We start from the raw sequence: 22,666 nt of genomic DNA, 5'->3' as shown, positions 1-22,666 counted from the left end.
AATGTTGACGCGCCCGCTGTTTAAAACGTTAGTCAAAGTTCCAAGTTAAAACTCCTTTATTTGTTATCAAATCCTTAAAATCCGTAGAAAAACAGTGATCAAAAACATTCCAAGCTTGAGCGGTCAGCAAAAGTCGACTTCCCCCATCACCCACTCATTCACAAAATTTCCCTCGGGCCGTGAACAGGTGATATAGCAATCACTATTACAGACACCACGTGACCCAAAGCTACGCCTATCCATAACATTCCGGCCCCTAATTATTACATTTTTACAGTAATAATTACACATCCAACACCACAACTCACAACACACACTTCATCATATCACAGACACCCAGTGAGACAACATAACATACTCAAAAAGTCCACCAAAGTTATTTTCTCATGTCTTCTCTTCTGTCTGCACATGGTCAGTCAGTCATAGGCCAGAGGTTACCAGCACTTAGCCTAAATATAGTCAGTCTGTAATGTACATCTCATAACATTAAAGTCAATTCAAAGTTAGTTATGTCACACTGTGTCAAAATGTCATAATCATGGGTCAGAAGTCTCCTGAAGAAGGCATATCTTTGTGATGGGTCTGCACACATGGCTGGTTGGGGTCTTAATCCAGACCTGACGCACAAGCCCCTTTTCATCTGGTGCAGCTCCGGTGACTCTCCCAACGATCCAGGAACCACGAGGTGCAGAATCATCCACTATAAGGACCACATCTCCGGGAACGAAGTTGCGTTTAATCCTTCCCCATTTCTGGCGCTCTAATTCTGTGACTGGGACTCTCTTTGCATATCCTCTAGATATAAGATCTGTCATGAAGGCAGTGTAGTCTTTGTGAAAGTCTTTATCTCTGATGAACCTTTTCTTCAAACCTAAGGCTCGTTGCTCAATTGCACAGTTGTCAGGCATTCTTATGTCTCGGTCTTTTAGTGGCAGGGCAATGCTGTAGTGCCAATCCCCCAAAGTCACCGTCTTGCTGGCCAATTCCAGGAACTTCAAGTCTTCCTTTGACAGCCCCATCTGTTCATCATTGCTGCTCTCAGGAAAATCCATCTTGAACTGCTGTTTCCATAGCTTGTCCAGTATGACAGCAGAAACTCTGTTGGCGGTAACTGTTGCCAAACATCCTGGCCTTCCACAGCATTCTCGATTAAGTGGCCCATTCACAGTCCAGCCGAGCACAGTCCTAATGGCAAAGGGTCCATCACCTACACTCCGGATGACCTCCAAAGGTTCTAGAGCTCTGGGCATATTCATGCCAATCAAAAGCTCAACATTGGCCTTAATTTCTGGCAAATGAACGTGCTTCAAATGTGGCCAGTCATCCAGGTCCTGTTGATTTGGGATGTTACCAGTATCTACAGGCATTTTATGCTGAGTGAAGAGGTTAGGCATATCACAGTACATGTCACTGTCCAATCCAGCAACTTCAAGTTCAGGTACAATGAAACTGTCCACCACTTTCTCCTGTCCCATGGTGCGCAGGAGAATCTTTGTCTTCCTCCCAGCAATATTCAGCTTGTCCATAAGACCCACTGTACAAAAGGATGCTGAACTCCCATGGTCCAGAAAGGCATACGTTTCCACTATTCTTTGACCTCTCTTTGATTTTACTTTAACTGGCACAATGGCAAGCTTACAGTCCTGTTCACCGGCCCCAGTAAGACCACTAGTCTGGATCGTAACAGGAATGTTATCTGCCTCATTATTAGGTTTGACTTCATTCTTCTCTTTGTGGTGGATATGGAGTATACTTGCATGTCGGAGGCCACAGATTTTACATGAAAGGCGTTTTCTGCATTCTTTGCTTATGTGCCCAGTACACAAACAGCCAAAACAGATGCTGTTCTTTTTAAGAAAAGAAATCTTCTCATCATGAGGTTTCTTATCAAGCAGAGCACATGACTCCAGTGTGTGTCCGCCTTTGCAGAAAAAACAAGCCTTCACAGTGCTGTGACGATCCTGAGCCTCTATCTGATTCTGTCTCTCGACGTCAGAGACTGTTGTGGCGAAGCTACTTCCTTTAGCTTTTAGATGTGGAGAACATTTCCCTCCATTGCTGCCCTTGGCTGCTAGATGTGTTGCTGGAACGTCACATAGATTTCCAAAGATGGGATCTGTTGCGATTTTAACTTGACGCTCAAGGAAGGAAAGAATGTCAATGAATGCGGCTCTGCGATGTTGCCTCTCCTGAATGTCATATGCTACTGTTCGCCATTTGTCTTTTAACTTATATGGCAGTCTTCTAATCACAGCAAGCATATTGGCAGGTGTATTTAATTCAGAGAGATCATTAATCTCTTCCATTGCATTGCAGCATCCACGTAAGAACAAACAATATGCCTGAAGAGCTTTTCCATCTTCCGATCTAATCAGTGGCCATGAGTGAACTTTGTTCAAATAGGCAGATGCAATCACATGTCCATTCCCAAAGTGCTCATACAGCAGAGTCTTTGCCTTTACATATCCAGCACTTCCAGACATATGTTGGCAGCTTTTAACAAGTTCATTGGGCTGCCCCTTGGTGTACTGTGCAAGATAATGCAGGCAGTCACCAGCATCGCCAGTCTTTGCTTCTATGACCTGTTCAAACGAGCGCATAAAGGCCTGAAAATGTAAAGGGTCACCATCAAAGGTTTGAATCTCCCTTTTGGGCAGTGAAGAAAGACTTTGCTGATGGACCAACATACAAGTTAATTCATTTTGTTTTTCCATAATGGACAACAGATTTTCATTGGCTACTGGAAGAGCAGCTTGTAGCTTAGGCAAAGGTGGAATTGATCCAAAAGCATCAGAAGGCCCCATAAAAGCTGGTGCAGGCCTTTCCCTTTTGATATTCTGTTGCACTGTTTTTACTTGAAGCTCTGCATTCCCAGTGATTGCATTTCCTTTTGTAAGCGTCTGAGGAACAAAAGTCTCTGCATCCGCATTAAGAATTTCAAGGCTGTTTCCCTTTGTTTTAAAATATGATTCCATTCCATTAGATTTCCGTGAAGCGACGCTCCGCATAGTGGATCCAGTTCTCAGCACGTTCACCTTTGCAACAGTTGCAGCTATATCTGCTTCAAGCTGAAGTTGTTCTTTCTTTCTCCTCAATTGTTCCTCTTGTTCTTCAAGAGAGTGTTTTTCTTTCAGCATATGTTGACGTGCGAGCAAGGCGGCCATTTCAGCTTCTGCCCTGAGACGTGCAGATGAAGTAGATGATACTCTTGAGCTTGACCTACTGCCTTGATTTGACACACTGTCGGATGGCAACACGTCATCATTAACATCATTCTGAGGATTAAGAGATAATTGTGGTTCTTTTCCAGTGTGCTCTCGAACCTCCACTTCTCCTCCCAGGGAAGTTTCCTGTGACTGTGCCTTGTCAGATGATGGCCTCCCTGAATGTTTATCAGTTTCAGAAAGCCATATGTTAACATCCTCCATAAACCCTTTATTGTATTTAGAGATGCTTGAGAACCATGTATTTTGTTTATCTTTCTCATCAAATGAGATTAGAGAAAGTAAAGATTCATGCAATGCACTGGCATCCTTAAACAGGTGTGTTAACTCATCAAACTGTTTTTTGACTTGTGAATGATTTTTATCATCTTTCATTAGCTCTTTAAGAGACATAATAACACTTTTCATTTTGTTTACATGCCTTTTCCGATCTGTTTGGATGGTTTCAATTTTGTTTGCAAGAGCTTTCTCAGTGAGGGAAGTTATTCTTTTATCCTTTTCAGTTTTTCCAACAACAGATGCAGCCTGTGATCCACTCATTTTAAGCATTCAACATAAGCAGCATGCCAAAATCCAAAACAAAGGCAACAGCAATTCCTTCAAACTCAGTTGAACGCCTGCAGAGCCACAACTCACACACACCAAATCCAACAGCATACGTAGCGGTGGGCGTGTCACAAAAACATCTTCGTATGGTCAGAATCCAAACTGCGTTCAAACAAACAATACGCAGCACAAAAACACAGTTTACATACCACCGTCGTCTTCTCCTTATCTGTCGGTCTAGCCGCTTTTACGGGTGTAGTGGCGGCGGTGTGTGGGCTCGCATCGGCGTTTATTCAGCGCTGATTGCGGGACGGTCCATTGCCGTCGCACTTTTTGCTGACAAATGTTGGCGACTATCAAGCCTTTGAGTCGCCGAGCAGCTGAATAGGGGAATAATGTTGACGCGCCCGCTGTTTAAAACGTTAGTCAAAGTTCCAAGTTAAAACTCCTTTATTTGTTATCAAATCCTTAAAATCCGTAGAAAAACAGTGATCAAAAACATTCCAAGCTTGAGCGGTCAGCAAAAGTCGACTTCCCCCATCACCCACTCATTCACAAAATTTCCCTCGGGCCGTGAACAGGTGATATAGCAATCACTATTACAGACACCACGTGACCCAAAGCTACGCCTATCCATAACATATCGGTTGTTAAGCTTAACGTGGGAATGCTTTACAAACATTCAGAGATGAACTTACACACTTGCTTTACTTCTCTCTGAGATAACTTCATCCCAGATGAAATGCTGGTTTGGTAGCGAGGCTACAAATACACTCAGCCGCTCTATCACGTGAGCATCTCCAATATCCGATTCAGTATTTTACGTCAGTATTGGACCGATACCGTATCGGTCCGAACTTTTCTTGTCCATCTTCCATTGGTTTTAATTTTGCACTCCAGTATGAACACAAATCCCCCAACCCAAGGATCACCACAACATAACCTAACAGACCTACACCTTAGTTCACAGATTCACTTTGTCTAGGGTTCATTTCTGAGATTTCACACAACCCAGGATTCAAATCATGAACACATAATGGGCTTGGATTTACAACATTATGAATGAAATGTGCTCTATTTGGAAGCAGCCGGCCCCCTCCCCTTTCGATGGGTGTGTGTGAGACTTTAAATCATCAAACTGTAAATTTTAAATTGTTATTGATCCCTTTACCCCTGGTCCTAAAGTGTATATTTATTTTCTTACTCTTCTTATATATATTGTTTGTTTACTTGCACTGCTGTAACAGGAGCCTCGTTGTCTCGTCTCTCTATATACTAGACTGTAGCGGAGATGACAATAAAGTTTACTTTGACTTCAGCAGCTTTGACTTTGACTTTGACTCGGTGCGCCTGAATTTCGGAAAAACATGCAAATTATAAGTCTGTATTATAATGTTTGGTGTTTTCGTGTTTGTTGGTTTGTTTTTATTTAGTTTTATTTTGGTTGGTTATTAGATGCTGCTCCAGCCAGCCAGACACTTCCCCGCCGCCCCGCCCTCTCCTCTCTGCGCCGCAAGGAGCAGGCTCACCTCGCAAACGAAGGGCGTCCTTATTCCCAGGAAATGGGCGATAGAAAACCGATCGGTGCCTGTGCCATTCCCAATATGCGCTGGCTGATGTCGGGGCAGCATGAGTACGACCATTCTTTTTTTTTTTTTTTTGCCGATGCCCGTGATGCCGCCCCGGGCAACCGCCCGTATCAAAAACCGCTACTGGCTACCGGACCCCTCTCTGTGTGGAGTGGCCAGAGAGAGAGAAGCAGCGTCAAACGACGTAGCAGATACCTCTGCTTACCAATGAACACGTCTGCGCCACGCTGCGCCTATCAGTGCCCACACAGCGGAAATATGTGCGCAACACGTAGCTGTGCTGTCTGGGGAATCATCAACAAGCGGTAAACTTTCAGAGGAAGTGAACTACTGACGGTTACGCAGAGAAGAAAACAGCGATGTCTGAGTCAGACGAGGAGCGTGGTACTTTCCGCACCAGCAAGAACACTGAGGGGGCAAATACGACTCCTAATAGCCCCAAGGGGGTTATGGTGACACTACCTTGCTTCTCTTGGTGTCCCAAAATATGCAGCCCAAACGGTCACGCCATCTTCTCTTTTTTTTGTTTTTTGTTTTTAGGTTGTGTAATAGTTGGTAGTATTTGGTTAGGGGTAGGGTTATGTAAAAGTAAAGGTCAGGTTGCCCCGTCGGACGACGAGGACCCTAATTGCCGTTTCTCAAAAGCTGCAGTGGCCGCAGACTCCGAGAATTGTTCGGAGATTGGAAAGTGAGTAACATTTGAAACTTCTGATACATTTTTTTTTCACATTACACATACGATTATGCACTGATCCAAATGCAAACGCTAAAAAATCTCCAAGAACTGCGAACATATGGGCTCAAATTGTGGTCATAAATATTTTGTACTTGTAAATCAGGATTTGTATGTGTAAAAAGAATTTGTGTGTGCCTTAGTGATGTGTCAGTTGTGAACGAAATGGCTCTTAGAGCCGGGTCTTTGACGTGAACGACGCAAGCCGGCTCCTTATCGCGAGCCTCCCAGTCCTACTGCCAGTTTCTGGAAGACACCTTCTTCAAGCAGTGGTACAGGAAGAAGTCTGCATCCTTCAAGAAAAACATGATTTTCATGCAGGACAATGCTCCATCACACGAGTCCAAGTACTCCACAGCGTGGCTGGCAAGAAAGGGTATAAAAGAAGAAAAACTAATGACATAATGACATGGCCACCTTTTTCTTTCTCTCACCCTCTCTCCCTCTTGCACTTTTTTTTGCTTCATTCCGCATTTGAGCTTTGCGCTGGGATGAGGGGAGAGGGGCGGTAGTTACACTGGCAGTAGCACAGGAACAGAGCAGGAGGGAGAGAGAGAGAAAGAGAGCCAGGGACAACAACGTCAGATTAGAAAGGTATAGTAATCATCCACAACTATTTTCAGTTGCGGATGATAAAGGATTCAGAAAGTTTATTCATGCAGGTCCATATGACAGAGAGTATGCATGTTCTTTTTGTTCTGTCATGACAATTTAATTGTGGGACATTACAATTTTGATGAAGATTAAAATTAAATTAATTGTGCACACATGATAACAATAACACTAAAGTGATAACGATGAACTCTTTCAGGGACATTCTTCGGAAAAATGGCTCTGCAGTAGATGCTGCCATTGCTGCGCTGCTGTGCACCTCCATCATGAACCCACAGTGCATGGGGATTGGAGGCGGGGTCATATTCACTGTGATGGACAGCTCCGGTAACAAGACACCCTCGCTACTCTTTGCTCAGCTCTGCTGTGGATTAATGTAGTAATATGTCATCTTTTCAAAGGTAAAGTGAAAATCATCACCTCCAGAGAGACTGTCCCCAGCAACGTGACCTCTGACCTGCTTAAGTCGTGTCCTAACACCACAGAGTGGACCGTGGAGTGGCCGCAAGGTGGGCTGTTTATCTGGCATAATGCTAATATTTATAAGGTTTTAGTCTAATCTGCTCTTGGACTCACCTTTATGACACAGCTAATTTATTCTGTACAGGTCACTGCTAATGCACACTGTGAGTCATTCCTCATTCAGCTTTCCTCAAAAAAGCAAAACTGGGATAATATAAAAAGAAAAGAAAAAAGATAAAGCAAACCACTACAGAGGGTTTGGCTGTCAGCAGATATTAAAGACAATGAGTCGGTGTCGTATATGACACTATCAGAATAATCTAGCATAAACACCATGAAATACATGCTCCTTAGTTTCAGAAACAACCAGAGAGATTGAAGTAGTCAGGTTTTTCTCCAAACTGGTCTTAACAGGTCTTTCTCCAAATGATACACAAGATGTAACACAAAGGTTTTAAAGGTGTAGTCAGTTATCTGTAGAGATATATTTTAAATTCTGCACCTTAATCTGCAAGTCAAACTCAAGATATGAAGGATCATACCTTTGTTTTATCACCTGAGAGGGTTCTTGTCATCAAAGAAGCGGAGGAAAGAGACAGCATGATTGGTGTCTTGTTAAAATGTCATCCTCCTCCTCACCTCTAACCTCATCTACTGAATTAAAGTCAAGACTCTAATACACTAAAGAGTGCACAACTATTCTTATTTAATTATTGAAAATAATAATTATTGGAAAAAAATAATAATAATAAAGTCAGCAACAAAAACCTAAATGATCTTATACCTCTTCAAAGAAATATATAACAAGACCAGAGAAATTCAAATACTGGGTCAAAAAACCCACATTTTTGTTTGCCAAAGGATAGCTGCTCCACAGTCCTGGGTCCTTTTTGTCATATATGTCATTTCATGATGCACTCGATGTGTTTTTTCTTGGTCAAAGGTTTGAACTGCAGGCAGGCCATTTTAACACCCAGGTACTTCTTCTGTGAAGCCATGCTATTGTAATAGATGCAGCATGCGGTTTAGCGTGGTCTTGCTGAAATAGATGTCAACTCGATGGCAGCACAAGTTGCCTGTGTACACCTTTCAGCACTGGTGCATTGCCAGATGTGCAAGCAGCCAATTCTATAGGCAGTAAAATAATTACATACCTTCAGAGGTTTTGAATTGAGTGTTGATAACAAGCTGCAAAAACAGCAGCACTTAACAACGTTAAAGCCCTTTACTCTTTAGCCCAGAATGCAGGATCCACATTTTCTAAAAAAAAATTTGATTTGTCTGACATTAGAACAGTTTTCCACTTTGCCTCAGTCCTTGTTGAATGAGCTTTGGCCCATTCAACATGTTTATGTTTAAAATGCAACACCGCCACCTAGGGGAATTTCCAATATTAAAATGCCTTTATTAAATGCATTTGTTAAAAGACAAAAAAGGATTAATAAGCAATTGCAGCCCAGAGAATAATGAAAGGTGACTGTGGTACAGCCAACTCTAATAGACTCTAATCGAGTCTGCAGAGAATGTCCACACATAAGGTCTTCATACAGTATTAGTCCTTTATTTTATCCAGGTAAAAAATCTCATTGAGATTAAAAATTTCATTTCCAAGAGAGCCATGGCATCATGGCAACAAAAGTCAAAATAGACGTACCACATAAGTATATAACATTTAAAAAAATACAATATCCCGTACAAACATGTGAGAAATATACAATAACAGATCTAATTAAGAGCGACATTAAATACAATGACACTGAGTAAAAGAGTTATTCTCTCGTTCCTTTAAGACAGACTTAAACTCCCCCAAGGTAACCAATTCTGATCATTTCAGTTCCTCCTGCAGATTATTCCAGGAAGCAGGGGCAGCGTAATTAAAAGCCTTTTTCTCCAATTCTGTTCTGATTTTTGGGCCAATCAATTGTATGATATTGTGCGAATGAAGGCTGTATTGGTTGTGGTTTTTACACATATAAACACATAAATAAGATGGAACCAGCCCAAGGAGAGGTTTATAGATAAACATCAACCAATGGGAGAGTCTACGAATATGGAAAGATGGACATTTAGCAGCAGCATACAAAGAACAATGATGTACACAATTTCCATAACCAGTAATAAAAAGTAAAGCACAATGGTACACAGTATCCAACCTCTTTAGGTAGTGAGCAGATGCATTAAAAAATAAAAAGCAGGTCACCAAAATCAATTAAAGGTAAAGAAGTTGCATGAATCAAGTGTTTTCTCACTTGGAGGGAGAAACAGGATTGATTTCTAAAAAAGAAACTTAGTTTTAGTTTTAACTTCGACACAAGCCTTTGAATTTGAGTTTTAAATGACAAATTCTGATCTATAATGATCCCTAGATACTTGTAAGATGTGACCATTTCAATTTCAGTTCCTTGAATTGTTGTAATCTTAGGAGATGTAGCTAACAACTCTTTGCCATTTGAGGATAACACGAACTTGTATTTCTATCGATTTAACACCAACTTAAGTTGGGTTAAATGGGACTGAAAAACATCAAAGGCAGACTGCAGAAATTGCAGGGTTGGTGAAGGAGATGAACAATAGATAATTGTATCATCTGCATAAAGATGAAATGCAGCATTTGACAAATTATCACAAAGGTTGTTTATGTAAAGAGAAAAGAACAATGGCTCTGATATGGAGCCCTGTGGAACTTCTTTGGATACTTGGATACTGGGAGAAAAGAGGAAGTTTGCAGTCCATTGAATCAATGATGTCATTAACCACTTAAATAGCAGCAGTTAGTGTGCTGTGTTGTTTTCTGAATCCTGACTGATGTTGGAAAGAACTGAATTTTTGTCAAAAAAGTCTTTCAGTTGTTCACTAATGAACAGCTAAACTCTGAATCTAGAACTTTTGCTAGAACACACAATTTAGATATGGGCCTGTAGTTATTAACATCTGAAGGATCACCTCTTTTCAGCAAAGGGAGAACACAGGCAGATTTCTGTATTACAGGGATCTCACTTTCGAGAGGCTAAGATTAAAAATGTAAGTTAGTGGTTCTGCTATAAAATCTGCAGCCAACTTAAGACAATAAGGATCAAGTTGATCTGGTCCTGCAGATTTATTTAGATCCAACAGATTTAAAGCCCTGTGGACCTCAAAAACATTTAGTGGAGAAAAACTGAAGGGTTGGACCAAAGATTCAGTTTGAGTGGTTGCAGAGAGAGCCTCCTGTTGATTAAGCTGTTTTAAATCTGGATATAAAGATTCAAATAGAGATCCTGAAGAATGAAAAAGCTCATTAAAGCAGTTTAGAATATCACATTTCTCCATTAAGGTGCAGGAGTCTTTTACGACAAAGGCTGGCATCTCATTTGTAGTTATGTCTCCATAAGAAGATTTTATTATTTTCCAGAATTTCTTAGGATCGTTCAGATGTTTAGTAGTTTTTGAAAGATAGAATTCTGATTTGGCCTTTTAAATTAAGGAAGTTGAACGGTTTCTGAGCTGTCTAAAAATCAGCCAGTCCGCTTCAGATTTGGTTTTTCTGGCATCCCTTTTTTTGAGTAGACTGGAGAGCTGATGTCATGGTCTGGCTGGCAGACCGTGGGGATGTGGGGAAAGGAGGACCCAAAACGCAGACTCTGCGATGCAAACAGTGCTCTTTATTTACAGTGAAAAGCTGTAAACACAATAACTCCCCGTTGCTCCCTTGAACCCCGTGTGCATGCTTCCCTCCGACGTCTGTGTTCGTGCTCCCTGCTGTTGTGTTTCCGCACACCCCGTGCGTGCTGCCTTTCTGGACCACTCTTCCTCCTGCAGGGAAACCATAGAAGCAGCCGTCAACACTAACCCTCGGCAGGTATATACGAACAGCACTGACATATACTGACACACACTAACTTGGTACGATAACTCAATGATCCCACGCCAGTGGGAGCTCCAACATTCTCCTAAGTAGCTCCCCCGACGAGCCCTGGGCCCTATTTCAGGAAGCCGGTTTAGTGCAAACTCTGAGTAAGTATACCCTGAGTTAACGAAAACTCTGGGTTTTCGGTTTCACAAAGCGAGTTTAGATTAATTAACCCTAACCCTAAGACAACCAGTCCCAGTTGAAATCTCCAGCCAGCACAATTTCATTAAAATCTAAAGTAGATCGTTTTTCACTAAGTGAAACTAAAGCCTCACTACTAGCTGAGGGGGGTCTATAACAGCCCACAATGGTAATAAAATAGCCCTTCAAAAGTTAGAGCTTGAGGGCAAGAAGTTCAAACTGTTTACAAACAGATACTGATGATTGGACAGTAACATGGAATTTGTTTTTTACGTAAATTGCAACACCGCCACCCTTTCTGGTGCGGTCGCAACGGAAAAGATTATAGCGCGTTATTGCAATGTCTTTGTCAGTAACCGATTTTGTAAGCCACTTTGCTGATAATGTAAGAATATCAGTATATAACTCTTTCATCCAAATTTTCATGAAATCAAGTTTCGGAAGAAGACTTCTGACATTTAAATGAGTGATACCAAGACCCGTTCAAGCTTTAAAATCACAAGGAGTACTCAAGCATTTGCAATCTGGACCAGGATTAGGTTGTATTTCCAGATAAAAGAAGCAGAAGAACAAAAACATTTTCTTTTCACAGATTTTTTTTGTAGTTTAACAGACTGATTTCTCTTACAGCTCAATCTCTTTGGGTGGTGAGAGAATTGGGAAATAAACCAGTGATATGGAATAAATAAATCAGTTAAATCAGATGGAATGAGATCTCTGCTGATGATCACATTTGAGAAGCTTCTAAAAGATGTAAAATCCCACCTTGTTCCCTTTGAGAGGAGTAAGAAGTATGATTTCCCTTGTTCTGCAGACTGTTCCTGCACCTCATGTAGACAAAAAGCTGTCAATAAAATCAATAAAGGAAAAAAGGCTACTGAGGATAACATGCTGACTAACAGGGAAAAAAAAGGTAGACCCAGTCGACCTGTGGTAGAGCCTGGTTGTGGCCAGATATAGATATAATCGTCGCATTAAACAGCTTCTAAGAGCAAGATCAGTTACTGAATGGGCTGTTCAACAATAGACAGCTTGCCAGAATGCTGTCCCATCTTTCCCATTTTCTGGTCTTCAATTAATGTTAATTCCTCCCCAGGACAAATCTTAACTCTCCTCACAAGTCCATCTTTATCAGTCATTGTTTCTAATTTGGCTAATCTCCACTCGTTCCCTGGCAGATTATCTGTCTGTGGAGGTGAAGCTGGAAATGTTGTGAGATGCTAAAGTGGGGCCAGAGACACAGGCTGCTGTGGATGCACATGTCCCTGTCCCATATGTTGCTGTCAGCAGAGTACAAATGACCTTCATGCATTACTCCCTGATTGTCTATAGTGTGTTGACTTTGAAGGGAAGCTGTGGATCCATATGTAGAATCAGCATAGTCTCTGTTAAGAAGCGTCTTTTGACAGCATTTGAGTATGGGATGGACAGCAATAAGAACTGGGAGTAGTTGGAGCAGTTCACTTGTGGCAGACATTAAAAAATAAAGAAATTAGACATTAGAATATGTGTGAGAAAGATGAATCAAGGAAAGAAAGGGGGCTACAGACACTATTTATTTATGGGGCCCAGAGTTCTGTGCTACACTCCTGCACACAGGCTGCATAAACAGTAAGAAAAGTAAATATAAGATATGCTAAATGCTTCTTTGAGCCAGAAATAGTGTAAATATAGTGAAATAAACTTAAAATAACTGTAAGATGCAAAATGTTATCTCTAACATAATCAGTTACAAACACACACATTTCCCTCTGAAATGGAGCAGAATAGAATAGAGTATTTACAAAGCACCAAATTATAACAGACATCATCTCAGACCATTAAAGGTCAGGACCTTACAGTTTACTCAAAACACGAGCAAATGTATGTGGGACTTTCCAGCACTGACTATCCATTATCTATCTAACCAGGTAGCAAATGGATTGGGGTTCCTGGGGAAATTCGAGGTTATGAAGCGGCACACCGGCTTTATGGGAAGTTGCCGTGGGCCGACCTCTTTCAGCCGACCATCAAATTAGCCAGAGAAGGATTCCCTATTCCTTACTACCAAGGTCAACACATCCCACGCATTGGTAACACGTCACTACGGTATGAAATACACCCACAATGTGATTTCAAAAATACAAAGAGCAAACAATGAATGGTTCAGCTTTATTTCGCTGTCTTTGTCTTTCAGGAAGTTATATTTAGATAAAAATGGGAACCTGCTTAAGACCGGTGATACTGTGAAATTTGAGAAACTGGCTGACACTTTGGAGATGATCGCAAACGAGGGACCAGATGTGTTTTACAACGGAACAATAGCAAAGAATTTAACCAGTGACATACAGAAAGCAGGTATTATCAGACGGGTTTCATCCTGCTCTCTTTCTGACCGTTTTCTATGTCTGCCAGGCACAATGATCTAATTACAAATTACAAAAATCTATTGGTTTTGGAAAACTGTAACATGATCCCTCACAGGCTACACTGTGATCTGTCTCGATCCATTCAAAGTCTTGATTATGAAATTCATTGTGTTCATTTTTGCTCAGCAGAATCATTTGTTTCACTGTTCTTGCTCAGGAGGAAACCTCACACTGGAGGACTTGGAATTGTATGAAGCTAAAGTGACTGATGCGTGGAATATTTCTTTGGGAGAGTATAAGCTGTACTTCCCTCCGCCCCCTGCAGGAGGAGCCATCCTCAGCCTCATCCTCAACATCATGAAAGGTTCCTGATTGTTGCTTCTAGCATGTAGAGTTTGATTCATATAGGAAAATGATCCTTATCAATCTTTACAAATGTGATACACTAAGAATTGATGTTTTCAATCCAAAAAAAAATTTTTTTAAAAATATTTTTAGGATACAAAATGGAATCAGAACCTAAGACGACTGATGAAAAGATTTTGTTTTATCACCGTTATATTGAAGCTTTAAAATTTGCCAATGAATTAAAGACAAATATCAGCGATCCAAACTTCAGCTCAGATGAAGTAAGTATCTCAAAATCCTACAGATTTGCACCTGCTTTGTTGCATAAAGAATGATTCTATTTAAGTGACTAAACAATTAAAAGTAACAATACCACATCACAAAACACAAAACAAACCACCCCTTGCCTGCAGCTCATCCACAAACTACACCCCACCACAGTCAGTTTATGCACACTGATAATGAGTTGAGGTTTTTTTGTAATATCTCTGAGTTTTGCACAGTTGGACTTTAGGTTAATTTGTTGGGTTGAGATTGTGACTTTGTGTTAACAAAGTGCTTTTACAGAAGTGTTCACCTTTGTTAATGATCAATCAGGGGCATTTGATTATCAGTACCTGGCTGCTACTTACAATTAAAGTTCTTATAGAAGCACTAAGGGTGTAGAAAACCAGTAGAGTGCTGTAAGAATTTCTTTGAGTCTCAGCATTTTCATTTCAGCATCATTCTGAGCAGTGATGTAGCTTTTAAAACATATACATATAAATACCAGTTTTAAAAGCACATAAACCTAAATTGGCTTAATATTTGTCTTTAATTTAGTATGTATATATTATTGTTATTATTATCTTAGTATTTAAATATAAGTATAATTTTGTGTAATGTGATGTTTTCAGATACTCTGTAGTTCACACAGATGACTGAATTTCAGAGACTCTATCTTTGGCAGTCATATGTTGAGCTTGATCACTAACCAATATTATAACCTCTAGTATTCATTCATTCATTCATCTTACATCAGTGATGGATCAATGATCAAAATTCTGTTAACATTTGGCTCCAATTTTATAAATTTCTTGACAGCAATGTATTTTCTGTAATGTGCATATTTATTTAGTTTTATTAATTCATTTTATTAATTCTCTGTATTTCACACAGATGGCAAAGAAACTGACACAGGATAGCTTTGCAGACAGCAAACGAAGCTTGATCAGCAGCGACAAGACTCGTGATCCTGGCATCAACTTGTATCTGGACAGCATCGGCACCACACATGTATCTGTGCTGGCTGAAGATGGATCTGCTGTGTCTGTCACCAGCAGCATCAACGACGAGTCAGTACCTGCATCATTCTGTTTCACTGCTAGAAACCAGCTATCAGATATTTTTCTTTCTTGAAACTGAAGATTTAAGAGATTATGGAGGAACTTATTTTTAGACTATTTCTATACTACAAAGAGTGTCTTGGCTTTGTAGTTAATTTAGTTTTTTTGTTTACAGATTCGGCTCCGGGGTCCTCTCTCCAAGCACTGGAATCATTCTCAACAACCAGCTGTCTGACTTCTGTGGTAGAGCTGATAGCGTCTCTCCTGGTAAGAGATCAGTAGGATGCTTTTTATGAAATACAAGTAATTAGACGAGGAAGGTGGATTATTTCAAAACTAATACCACAAAGAGTTAAATTTTTTTCCTGAAATTATTTTCCTGACAGGACATATTTCTTTAAGTAATTTGTAATAATGGCAAAATAGTGCCATTGAGGAAATGAGAGGAGAAAATGGCATTTCATAATTCATTGTGACGCATCATATTTTGTTGATCATGGAAAAACTAAACTTGTTGATCATTTCCACGATGTTTTGCCAAACTGAAACACATCGTGTGAATTTGGACTAAAATTGCATTTTCTGTTTAATACCATAGCCTGCTAAAATGTTTGAATGTTCAAGAACAGGCACAGTTTTACTACTGCTGTAGTAAAATCTGTTTCCATGTCAACGTGTTGTTGTGTGAAGTTTTTCCTTCACACTGTCACCAAGTACTTGCTCATAAGGGGCTCTTCTTATTGTTGGGGGTTTCTCTCTACTGAAGTGGGTTAACCTTATGATATAAATGTACCATTGTGATTTGACGGTATATGGATATTTATATTCATTTAAAATTATATAGAGGACAGCACACTGGCACGGTGTTGCCTTATAGCATAGGTGTCAAACTCTGGCCCGCGGGCCAAATTTGGCCCGGAGCCTAATTACATTTGGCCCGCAAAGCCATACCAAATTACTATTAGAGCTGGCCTACTGGTATTATACAGCTAATAGATATATTGTTTAGTATTAAGCTTTGCTTGTTCCATATTCAGTTTTTCAGCAAAACGTGTTTGAGTCCATAAGAAAAGATTCATTCTTATATCTGGAGGAATAAATATATTTCAATAAATATTAATGTTAGCCCACGACTTTGTTCCAGTTTTGAATTTTGGCCCACTGTGTATTTGAGTTTGACACCCCTGCCTTATAGCAAGAAGGCCCTGAGTTTGATCCCACTTGTGTGGAGCTTGCATGTTCTCCCCATGTTTGTGTGAGTTCTCTCTGGGTACTGCAGCATCCTCCCACAGTCCAAAGACATGCAGTTAGTAGGGTTAGGCTAATTGGTGAATCTAAATTGCCCATAGGTGTGAATGCGAGTGTCTCTCTGTGTTAGCGCTGCATCCGGCTAGCGACCTGACCTCGGTTTACCCTGCCTCTCGCCCTATGGTAGCTAGGATTGGCTCCACCACCCCTGCAACCCTGAGAAGGATAAGCTGAAGATAATCGATGGATGAATCTATATATAGATCTATAATATTGATTCAAGTGTGTTCAAGGTTCTGTATAATTCAGTTTGGACATAGCATCATTCAAACATTAATCTAACACACTGACAGAGTCTCAGTAATAGCTGCACTTTGAAAGACATTTCACTTTAGTTTGATACAGATTCAGTAGCGATAACTCACTTGTTGTGTGTGCACTTTCATCATTTGTTGATAAGCATGGGCGGATGCAATTCTAAACTTGTTTGTAGAGCACAGGTGTCGAACTCCAGGCTTTGAGGGCCAGTGTCCTGCAGATTTTACATGTGTCCTTGATCAAACACAGATAAATTACCTCCTCAGCGGCTGTATCCCAATTCAGGGTCTGCAGCCTTAAAGTACGCAGCCTTAACGGTCCACAAGGGCCGCGTAATCAAAGACCGCTGAGGCCGGAAGTGCGAGGCTTGTGAAATGGGACGGTCTAGCCTCCGTCGCGCTGCCCAGGTTGCCTAGCAACCATGATACTAACAGCTGGAAACGTTTCATACAGCTTTGTTTGACAGGAATAAAGGAGAAACCTTTTTGTTCATTTGTTTGTTTGTTTCTACATGAGCTTTGATCATTCTCTGTGAGATTAAGCTCAGCTATTGAACGGCGTATATTTTAAAGTAAAGGCTTTAAAACCAAGTTAGCACAAACGTCACTAATGTCACATAACTTTGCCGACATGTGGCCAACAGTAATGTTTAATGTTCTTCGTTATTAAACATTTGCACATAAATAAGTGACATAATATTCAGTACTTACTTAAAGTTTACTCTTCGGGCGCCCCCATCCGCCGTTTTTTTTTTTTTTTTTTTTTGGCAAAATTATCGACACCCACCGCCATGCTATGTATTATGGGATATGTTGGGCCACGAAGTCTACACTGCCACATCCTTAAAATTCAGGGAAATGAAGGACGCATTTGAGGGCAGCATTTCGAGCAGCCTTTGAATTGGGACAGCCTTCGTCGCGTCGCTGTGACGTAATCTGTTGGGTCTAAACTCAGACCCTGCTGTATCCAGGACTTATTCCCGTGAAAGAAAAACAAGGCAACAGCGATCAATCGATTTACTTGCAAGGGAGGCCTCGTCGGTATCTCAGAAACGCACTTCGAATCTCCTTACGAGTGACCCCGATGATGGCCTCCTCTCGCTGCCTTTTATTGAAAACGTTCACACAATAAACAATAGTTTACAAACACCTCCCCTCATAACCCCCCTTGGTTACAAAGACAAGGCACTGTATGTGTGTGTTCTCCTGCTGACCAAAAAGGGTCATAAAAGCATAAAAGCAGGAGCAACATCCTTGGTCATAAAGAGGGTAGTCTCCCCCACACCCAATTCATGGTTCACCCTAGATAACAAAGTGAAGCCATACAAAGGGGAGGAAGTTTACCAACATCAAACAGACCTTCACAAGGATGTGCCTGTGATAAAACACTACAGCCCCCACCCAGAACCTCGAGAATCTGGGGAGGGGGGACAGAAGAATTTCTTTCATCACAGAGTTAAAACAATGTAGAGATGGTAAGCATAAAAATGACAAACATTTAACAATTCACTTTAACATAATCGGCCTTGAAATGCGGCCTTTAAGGCTGCAGACCCTGAATTGGGATACAGCCAACATGTCTTGGAGTTCTCCAGAAGCCTGGTAATGAACTAATCATTTGATTCAGGTGTGTTCTCCCAGAGTCTTATCTAAAACCTGCAGGACACTGGCCTTCGAGGCCGGGAGTTTGACACCCCTGTTGTAGAGTATAAAAAATTCAGGTATGAAAATACTGCATGAAAATACAGTCACTGATTCGTGTATGAAACATTTGTGTAAATGATTTATGCACAGATATGTGTGTACAGACTGATTTCTGTTTTCTAGTTTTGTCATTCAAGGTCTTTGTTGTATTTCTCAGGGGAGCGGCCTCCCTCCAATATGGCCCCATCTGTGCTGAAGTCTCCGTCGAAGACGCTGGTGATTGGAGGGTCTGGTTCTGAAACGATTCCACCGGCTGTGGCCTCGGTATGTATGCATGGTACACACACAAAGGTGCCATTACATATTAAATAAAATAAATTGATGTGGACTGATGCTGGTCTTTGCTGTTAAAGCTTGCATCATAGCAACAAGATTCTTCACCCTAATTTATCCTGTAATCATCACTTTCTCATCTCATTTTTTTTTCTCTCCAAGGCGCTCATGAACCACCTTTGGTTTGGAAAGAGCCTTAAGGAGGCAATTATTACGCCTGTTGTTCTTGTAGACTTTAAAAGTGAAGTAAAACCTGAACCCAAGCTTGAAAAGGTAATTTATTCAATGTATTTAAATGATAAATTAATAAGTTCTACTTCTCTTGTTCCATCTGAGTCTCTCTCCTCTTTGCCCTGCAGGATGTAGTTGATGGTCTTGAAGCTCTGGGACATAAAATAGCAAAATTCTACAACACAGTTAACGCTGTGGAAAAGGCGGGCAGCTGTATCTCTGCATGGTCTGATGAAAGGAAAAAAGGCAAAGCTGCTGGTTACTGAGACCAAGAGTCAGTGATGTCAGTTATACAGCATGGTCTTAAGGTTATGGACACTGCTGTAGCTACAACATTGGTAAATCTATATTCGTCTGTTAACTGATAGATCATTCATGCTTTGCTCATGTGTATAAAAAGTTTGTAATATTGAAAACATAATGCAACGATCAGATCAGTTAAATCCCAAATTTCATGCAAAAATGTGCAAAGATAGCACTGTAAAAACTAGAAATGTAATTTTTTTAAAAAGTAGGGATTGCTGTTGATCTCCGCCTCAATTTTTTTACAATCAATATGACCTTCTAAATATTTGTTTATTTTGGGTTTTGATACATATAGAATTGACTAAACAAGGAAACAGCTTTCAGGTCAAAATGTGAAGCCCATGCCTGTTTCTTTGACCTGCATTCTTTCTAAAAAGCAGGCCAGCAGGTTGAGACTGACTGCAGAAATCTTTGGTTATAGTAAACAATTCATATTTTCAAGTCTCATCAAATTCATGTTTACTTTGTAGATTTTAGCCCACTGGATAGTCCAGAAGGGAGATAAAGTAGGGTACACTTTAGGGCAGACCTAAGTTATCTATCAATTGATTTGTAGTTTAACCCCCCAGCCCCCACCCAATGTTTTTTATTATTATGTTTTTATATTTAGTTTTCATATTAAGATTTTGAGCTTCATTAATCCTGCTATGTTTTTGCTCTTATAAAGTGTGGGTAATTCTGCTGATGTGCTCAGGGTAAAAGTTAATCTGACAAGCAGTTTGTGAGGCAGGTTTTCTTTTTACCTCAGTATCTGTCTGAGCTCCTGTCTGTTTATGATTAATAAAGTATTCTGATTCTGATTGTTTCAGGATGACCTGCCATTATTCAATGACACATCTGCTTACCTGCATCTTTTGCTCGTTTCTCCTCCTCTTCTTTTCTCTTTTTTCTAAACTGAGGACCTGATGGCTTTGAACTTTTCTTGTCCATCTTCCATTGGTTTTAATTTTGCACTCCAATATGAACACCCATCCCCCAACCCAAGGATCACCACAACATGATCTAACACACCTACACCTTAGTTCACAGATTCACTTTGTCTAGGGTGCATTTCTGAGATTTCACACAACCCAGGATTCAAATCATGAACACATAATGGGCTTGGATTTACAACATTATAAATGAAATGTGCTCTATTTGGAAGCAGCCGGCCCCCCTCCCCTTTCGACGGCTTGTGTGTGAGACTTTAAATCATCAAACTATAAATTTTAAACTGTTATTGATCCCTTTACCCCTGGTCCTAAAGTGTACATTTGTTTTCTTACTCTTCTTATATATATTGTTTGTTTACTTGCACTGCTGTAACTGGAGCCTTGTCGTCTCGTCTCTCTATATACTGGACTGTATGTAGCGGAGATGACAATAAAGTTTACTTTGACTTCAGCAGCGAGCAGGCGCAAATTATAAATCTGTATCATGATGTCTGGTGTGTTTGTGTTTGTTGGTTTGTTTTTATTTTGTTTTACTTTGCGAGATGGTTATTAGATGCTGCTCCAGCCGGTCAGAAAATCCCCCGCCGCCCCGCCCTCTCCTCTCTGCGCCGCAAGCAGCAGGCGCACCTCGCAAACGAAGGGCGCCCTTACTCCCAGCAAATGGGCGATAGAAAACCGATCGTTGCCTGTGCCATTCCCAATATGCGCTGGCTGACGTCGGGGCAGCATGAGTACGAGAATTTTTTTTTTTTTTTGCCGATGCCCGTGATGCCGCCCCCCACCACGATGCCGCCCCGGGCAACTGCCCGTGTCGCTCCTTATCTAAAACCGCTACTGATTGTAACTGACTGTAAAAAGTCAGCACAACGAAAATAAACAACATCTAAACTTGGATTATATCTGACCCAGATAGACTGCAGTTCATAACTTCTTACCTGAAGTTCAGTTCACCGCCTTGGGTCTCTCCTCCTCCTGTATATCCTGAGTTATTTTTACACATCGACCAGCATCTGGCCAATCCACCACCTTTCATTGTTTATACCGTTACAAAAAAAAAAAAATCATCGGCCCATAAAAATTAAATATCACATCGGCCCACCAGGCAAATAAATGCCCGCTGGCCAGTCCAGCTATGGTCGTGCTATCAGTTAACCCAGCCGTGGCATGTGTGCCCAGGCTTGCCGACCCCTGTAGTAGAGCAATCTCAAGATGATGGGCCGAGGAGGATCACTTTGTTTGGGACGTTGGCGATTCACTCGTCGATACACGTTGTGCTCGATCGATAAGTAGCTTCTCCTGGAGAGGTAGCGCCTCCGCCAAAAGTTGTGAAACAAACTCCCTCTGTGCCCTCTGGTATTCCCACGATTCTTACATTATTCCTCCTGGAGCGTGCCTCAAGATCTTCACATTTCTCATCTAACTTCTTTAACTCTGTAGACAAACGCTCCACAGTGGCCTTGAGAGTGGCGATGGTGTCAGAGTGGTTTGAGGCACAGGCCTGCAGTTCAGTTAAAGTGTTATCATGCCTGGCCACATCGCTTTTTATGTCCGAAATTGAGGCCTGGATGCTCTGGTTCAAGGATGATATCTCGCCTCTTATGGTGGTAGAAATCTCTAATATGCGAGTGTCCAGTGTAGCGCACAATTCAGACTTGATGGAATTTATCTCTGAACGTAAGCTAGTTATAGCGGTTAGTAACGCTTTATTCGACGGCTCGCATTCATCCTTTTCCAGTGCAGGCGGGGGGGCGCACCAGACCAGAGTCTGAAGAGGCTTCGAGGCCTACATCGCTCGCGTCGTTCTTCTTAAGTTTGGGCTTCACCATTGTCGAGAGGCTCCAAGAAATATATCCACAGTAATCAATGGAAATGTGCTATATAAATAAATTTGACCTTGAACTTTTTAGTTGTTTTATGTGTTTTACTGATAGGAATAGATAACCTGGACTTAAACTGGATATGTTTTGTTTTGAAACTGTCAGCTTTGTGTACAATAAATTCTTTTCTTCAGTTTTTAATGTCTGCCTTGTTTTTATTGTTGGATTGCATCCAAATTTCCCTTTCAAAACACACAGGTCACATGATCACAACTAAATCCAACGCTTTGGTGCGCTTCACCCCAGTTTTAACTGATGAAACAGTTTTTCAGATAATTGTCTACATAGAATCACTGTCTGATGGATTAAAAACCTTACATCCTCTGTGGGTTTGCTGTGTAGGACGACATGTTGATAGCAGGTTGAAAAGCAAAAGATGCACAACATGGTCTACAGGTACTCCCAAATGGAAGGACCTGCTATCCATGTATGGATGGGGGCTCATCTCTGTTTATGCACCAAAGAAACCTCAAGAATTGTTTGTCTTTGGAGAGTAGGCACACCTGGTGAAACATGCCCCTACATCACTGATGCTGTGCTCCTTGAAGCGCACTCCAACCG

At 41.0% G+C, this 22,666-nt stretch overlaps 1 protein-coding gene and 1 long non-coding RNA gene across 7 annotated transcripts in view; both read left to right on the top strand.

Annotated features, from left to right (window-relative positions):
• The window catches only part of LOC309718875, a 236,129-nt gene that overhangs the window by 43,270 nt on the left and 170,193 nt on the right, over positions 1 to 22,666 (top strand). The window lies entirely within an intron of this gene.
• Positions 5,295 to 21,462, top strand: LOC309718861 (glutathione hydrolase 5 proenzyme-like). Of its 2 annotated transcripts, XR_014280093.1 has the most exons (13): positions 5,295 to 6,047; positions 6,904 to 7,031; positions 7,106 to 7,213; positions 13,107 to 13,284; positions 13,373 to 13,533; positions 13,762 to 13,908; positions 14,043 to 14,173; positions 15,051 to 15,226; positions 15,393 to 15,484; positions 18,644 to 18,750; positions 18,922 to 19,032; positions 19,119 to 19,328; positions 20,771 to 21,462. XR_014280093.1 is itself a non-coding variant. In XM_082554470.1 (12 exons), the coding sequence occupies exons 1-12, from the start codon at positions 5,719 to 5,721 to the stop codon at positions 19,254 to 19,256; spliced, it is 1,806 nt and encodes a 601-aa protein (XP_082410596.1). In that variant the 5' UTR covers positions 5,295 to 5,718; the 3' UTR covers positions 19,257 to 20,716. The 2 variants fall into 2 exon arrangements, 1 of the variants encoding a protein (XP_082410596.1); XM_082554470.1 differs by lacking the exon at positions 20,771 to 21,462 and having other exon boundaries at positions 19,119 to 20,716.

The sequence above is a fragment of the Aulonocara stuartgranti genome (genome assembly GCF_965226115.1).
Source record: "Aulonocara stuartgranti genome assembly, chromosome: 12".
NCBI lineage: Eukaryota > Metazoa > Chordata > Actinopteri > Cichliformes > Cichlidae > Aulonocara > Aulonocara stuartgranti.
Note: the sequence above shows the minus strand (reverse complement) of the source record. Positions and strands in the feature narration are given on the sequence as shown.

Excerpts from the sequence above, each read along its gene's own strand:
- LOC309718861 (XM_082554470.1), top strand. The coding sequence starts at position 5,719 with ATGTCTGAGTCAGACGAGGAGCGTGGTACTTTCCGCACCAGCAAGAAC. Across the intron at positions 13,285-13,372 it reads ATTGGTAACACGTCACTACG|GAAGTTATATTTAGATAAAA; the intron begins GTATGAAATACA and ends TTTGTCTTTCAG. Across the intron at positions 13,534-13,761 it reads CAGTGACATACAGAAAGCAG|GAGGAAACCTCACACTGGAG; the intron begins GTATTATCAGAC and ends GTTCTTGCTCAG.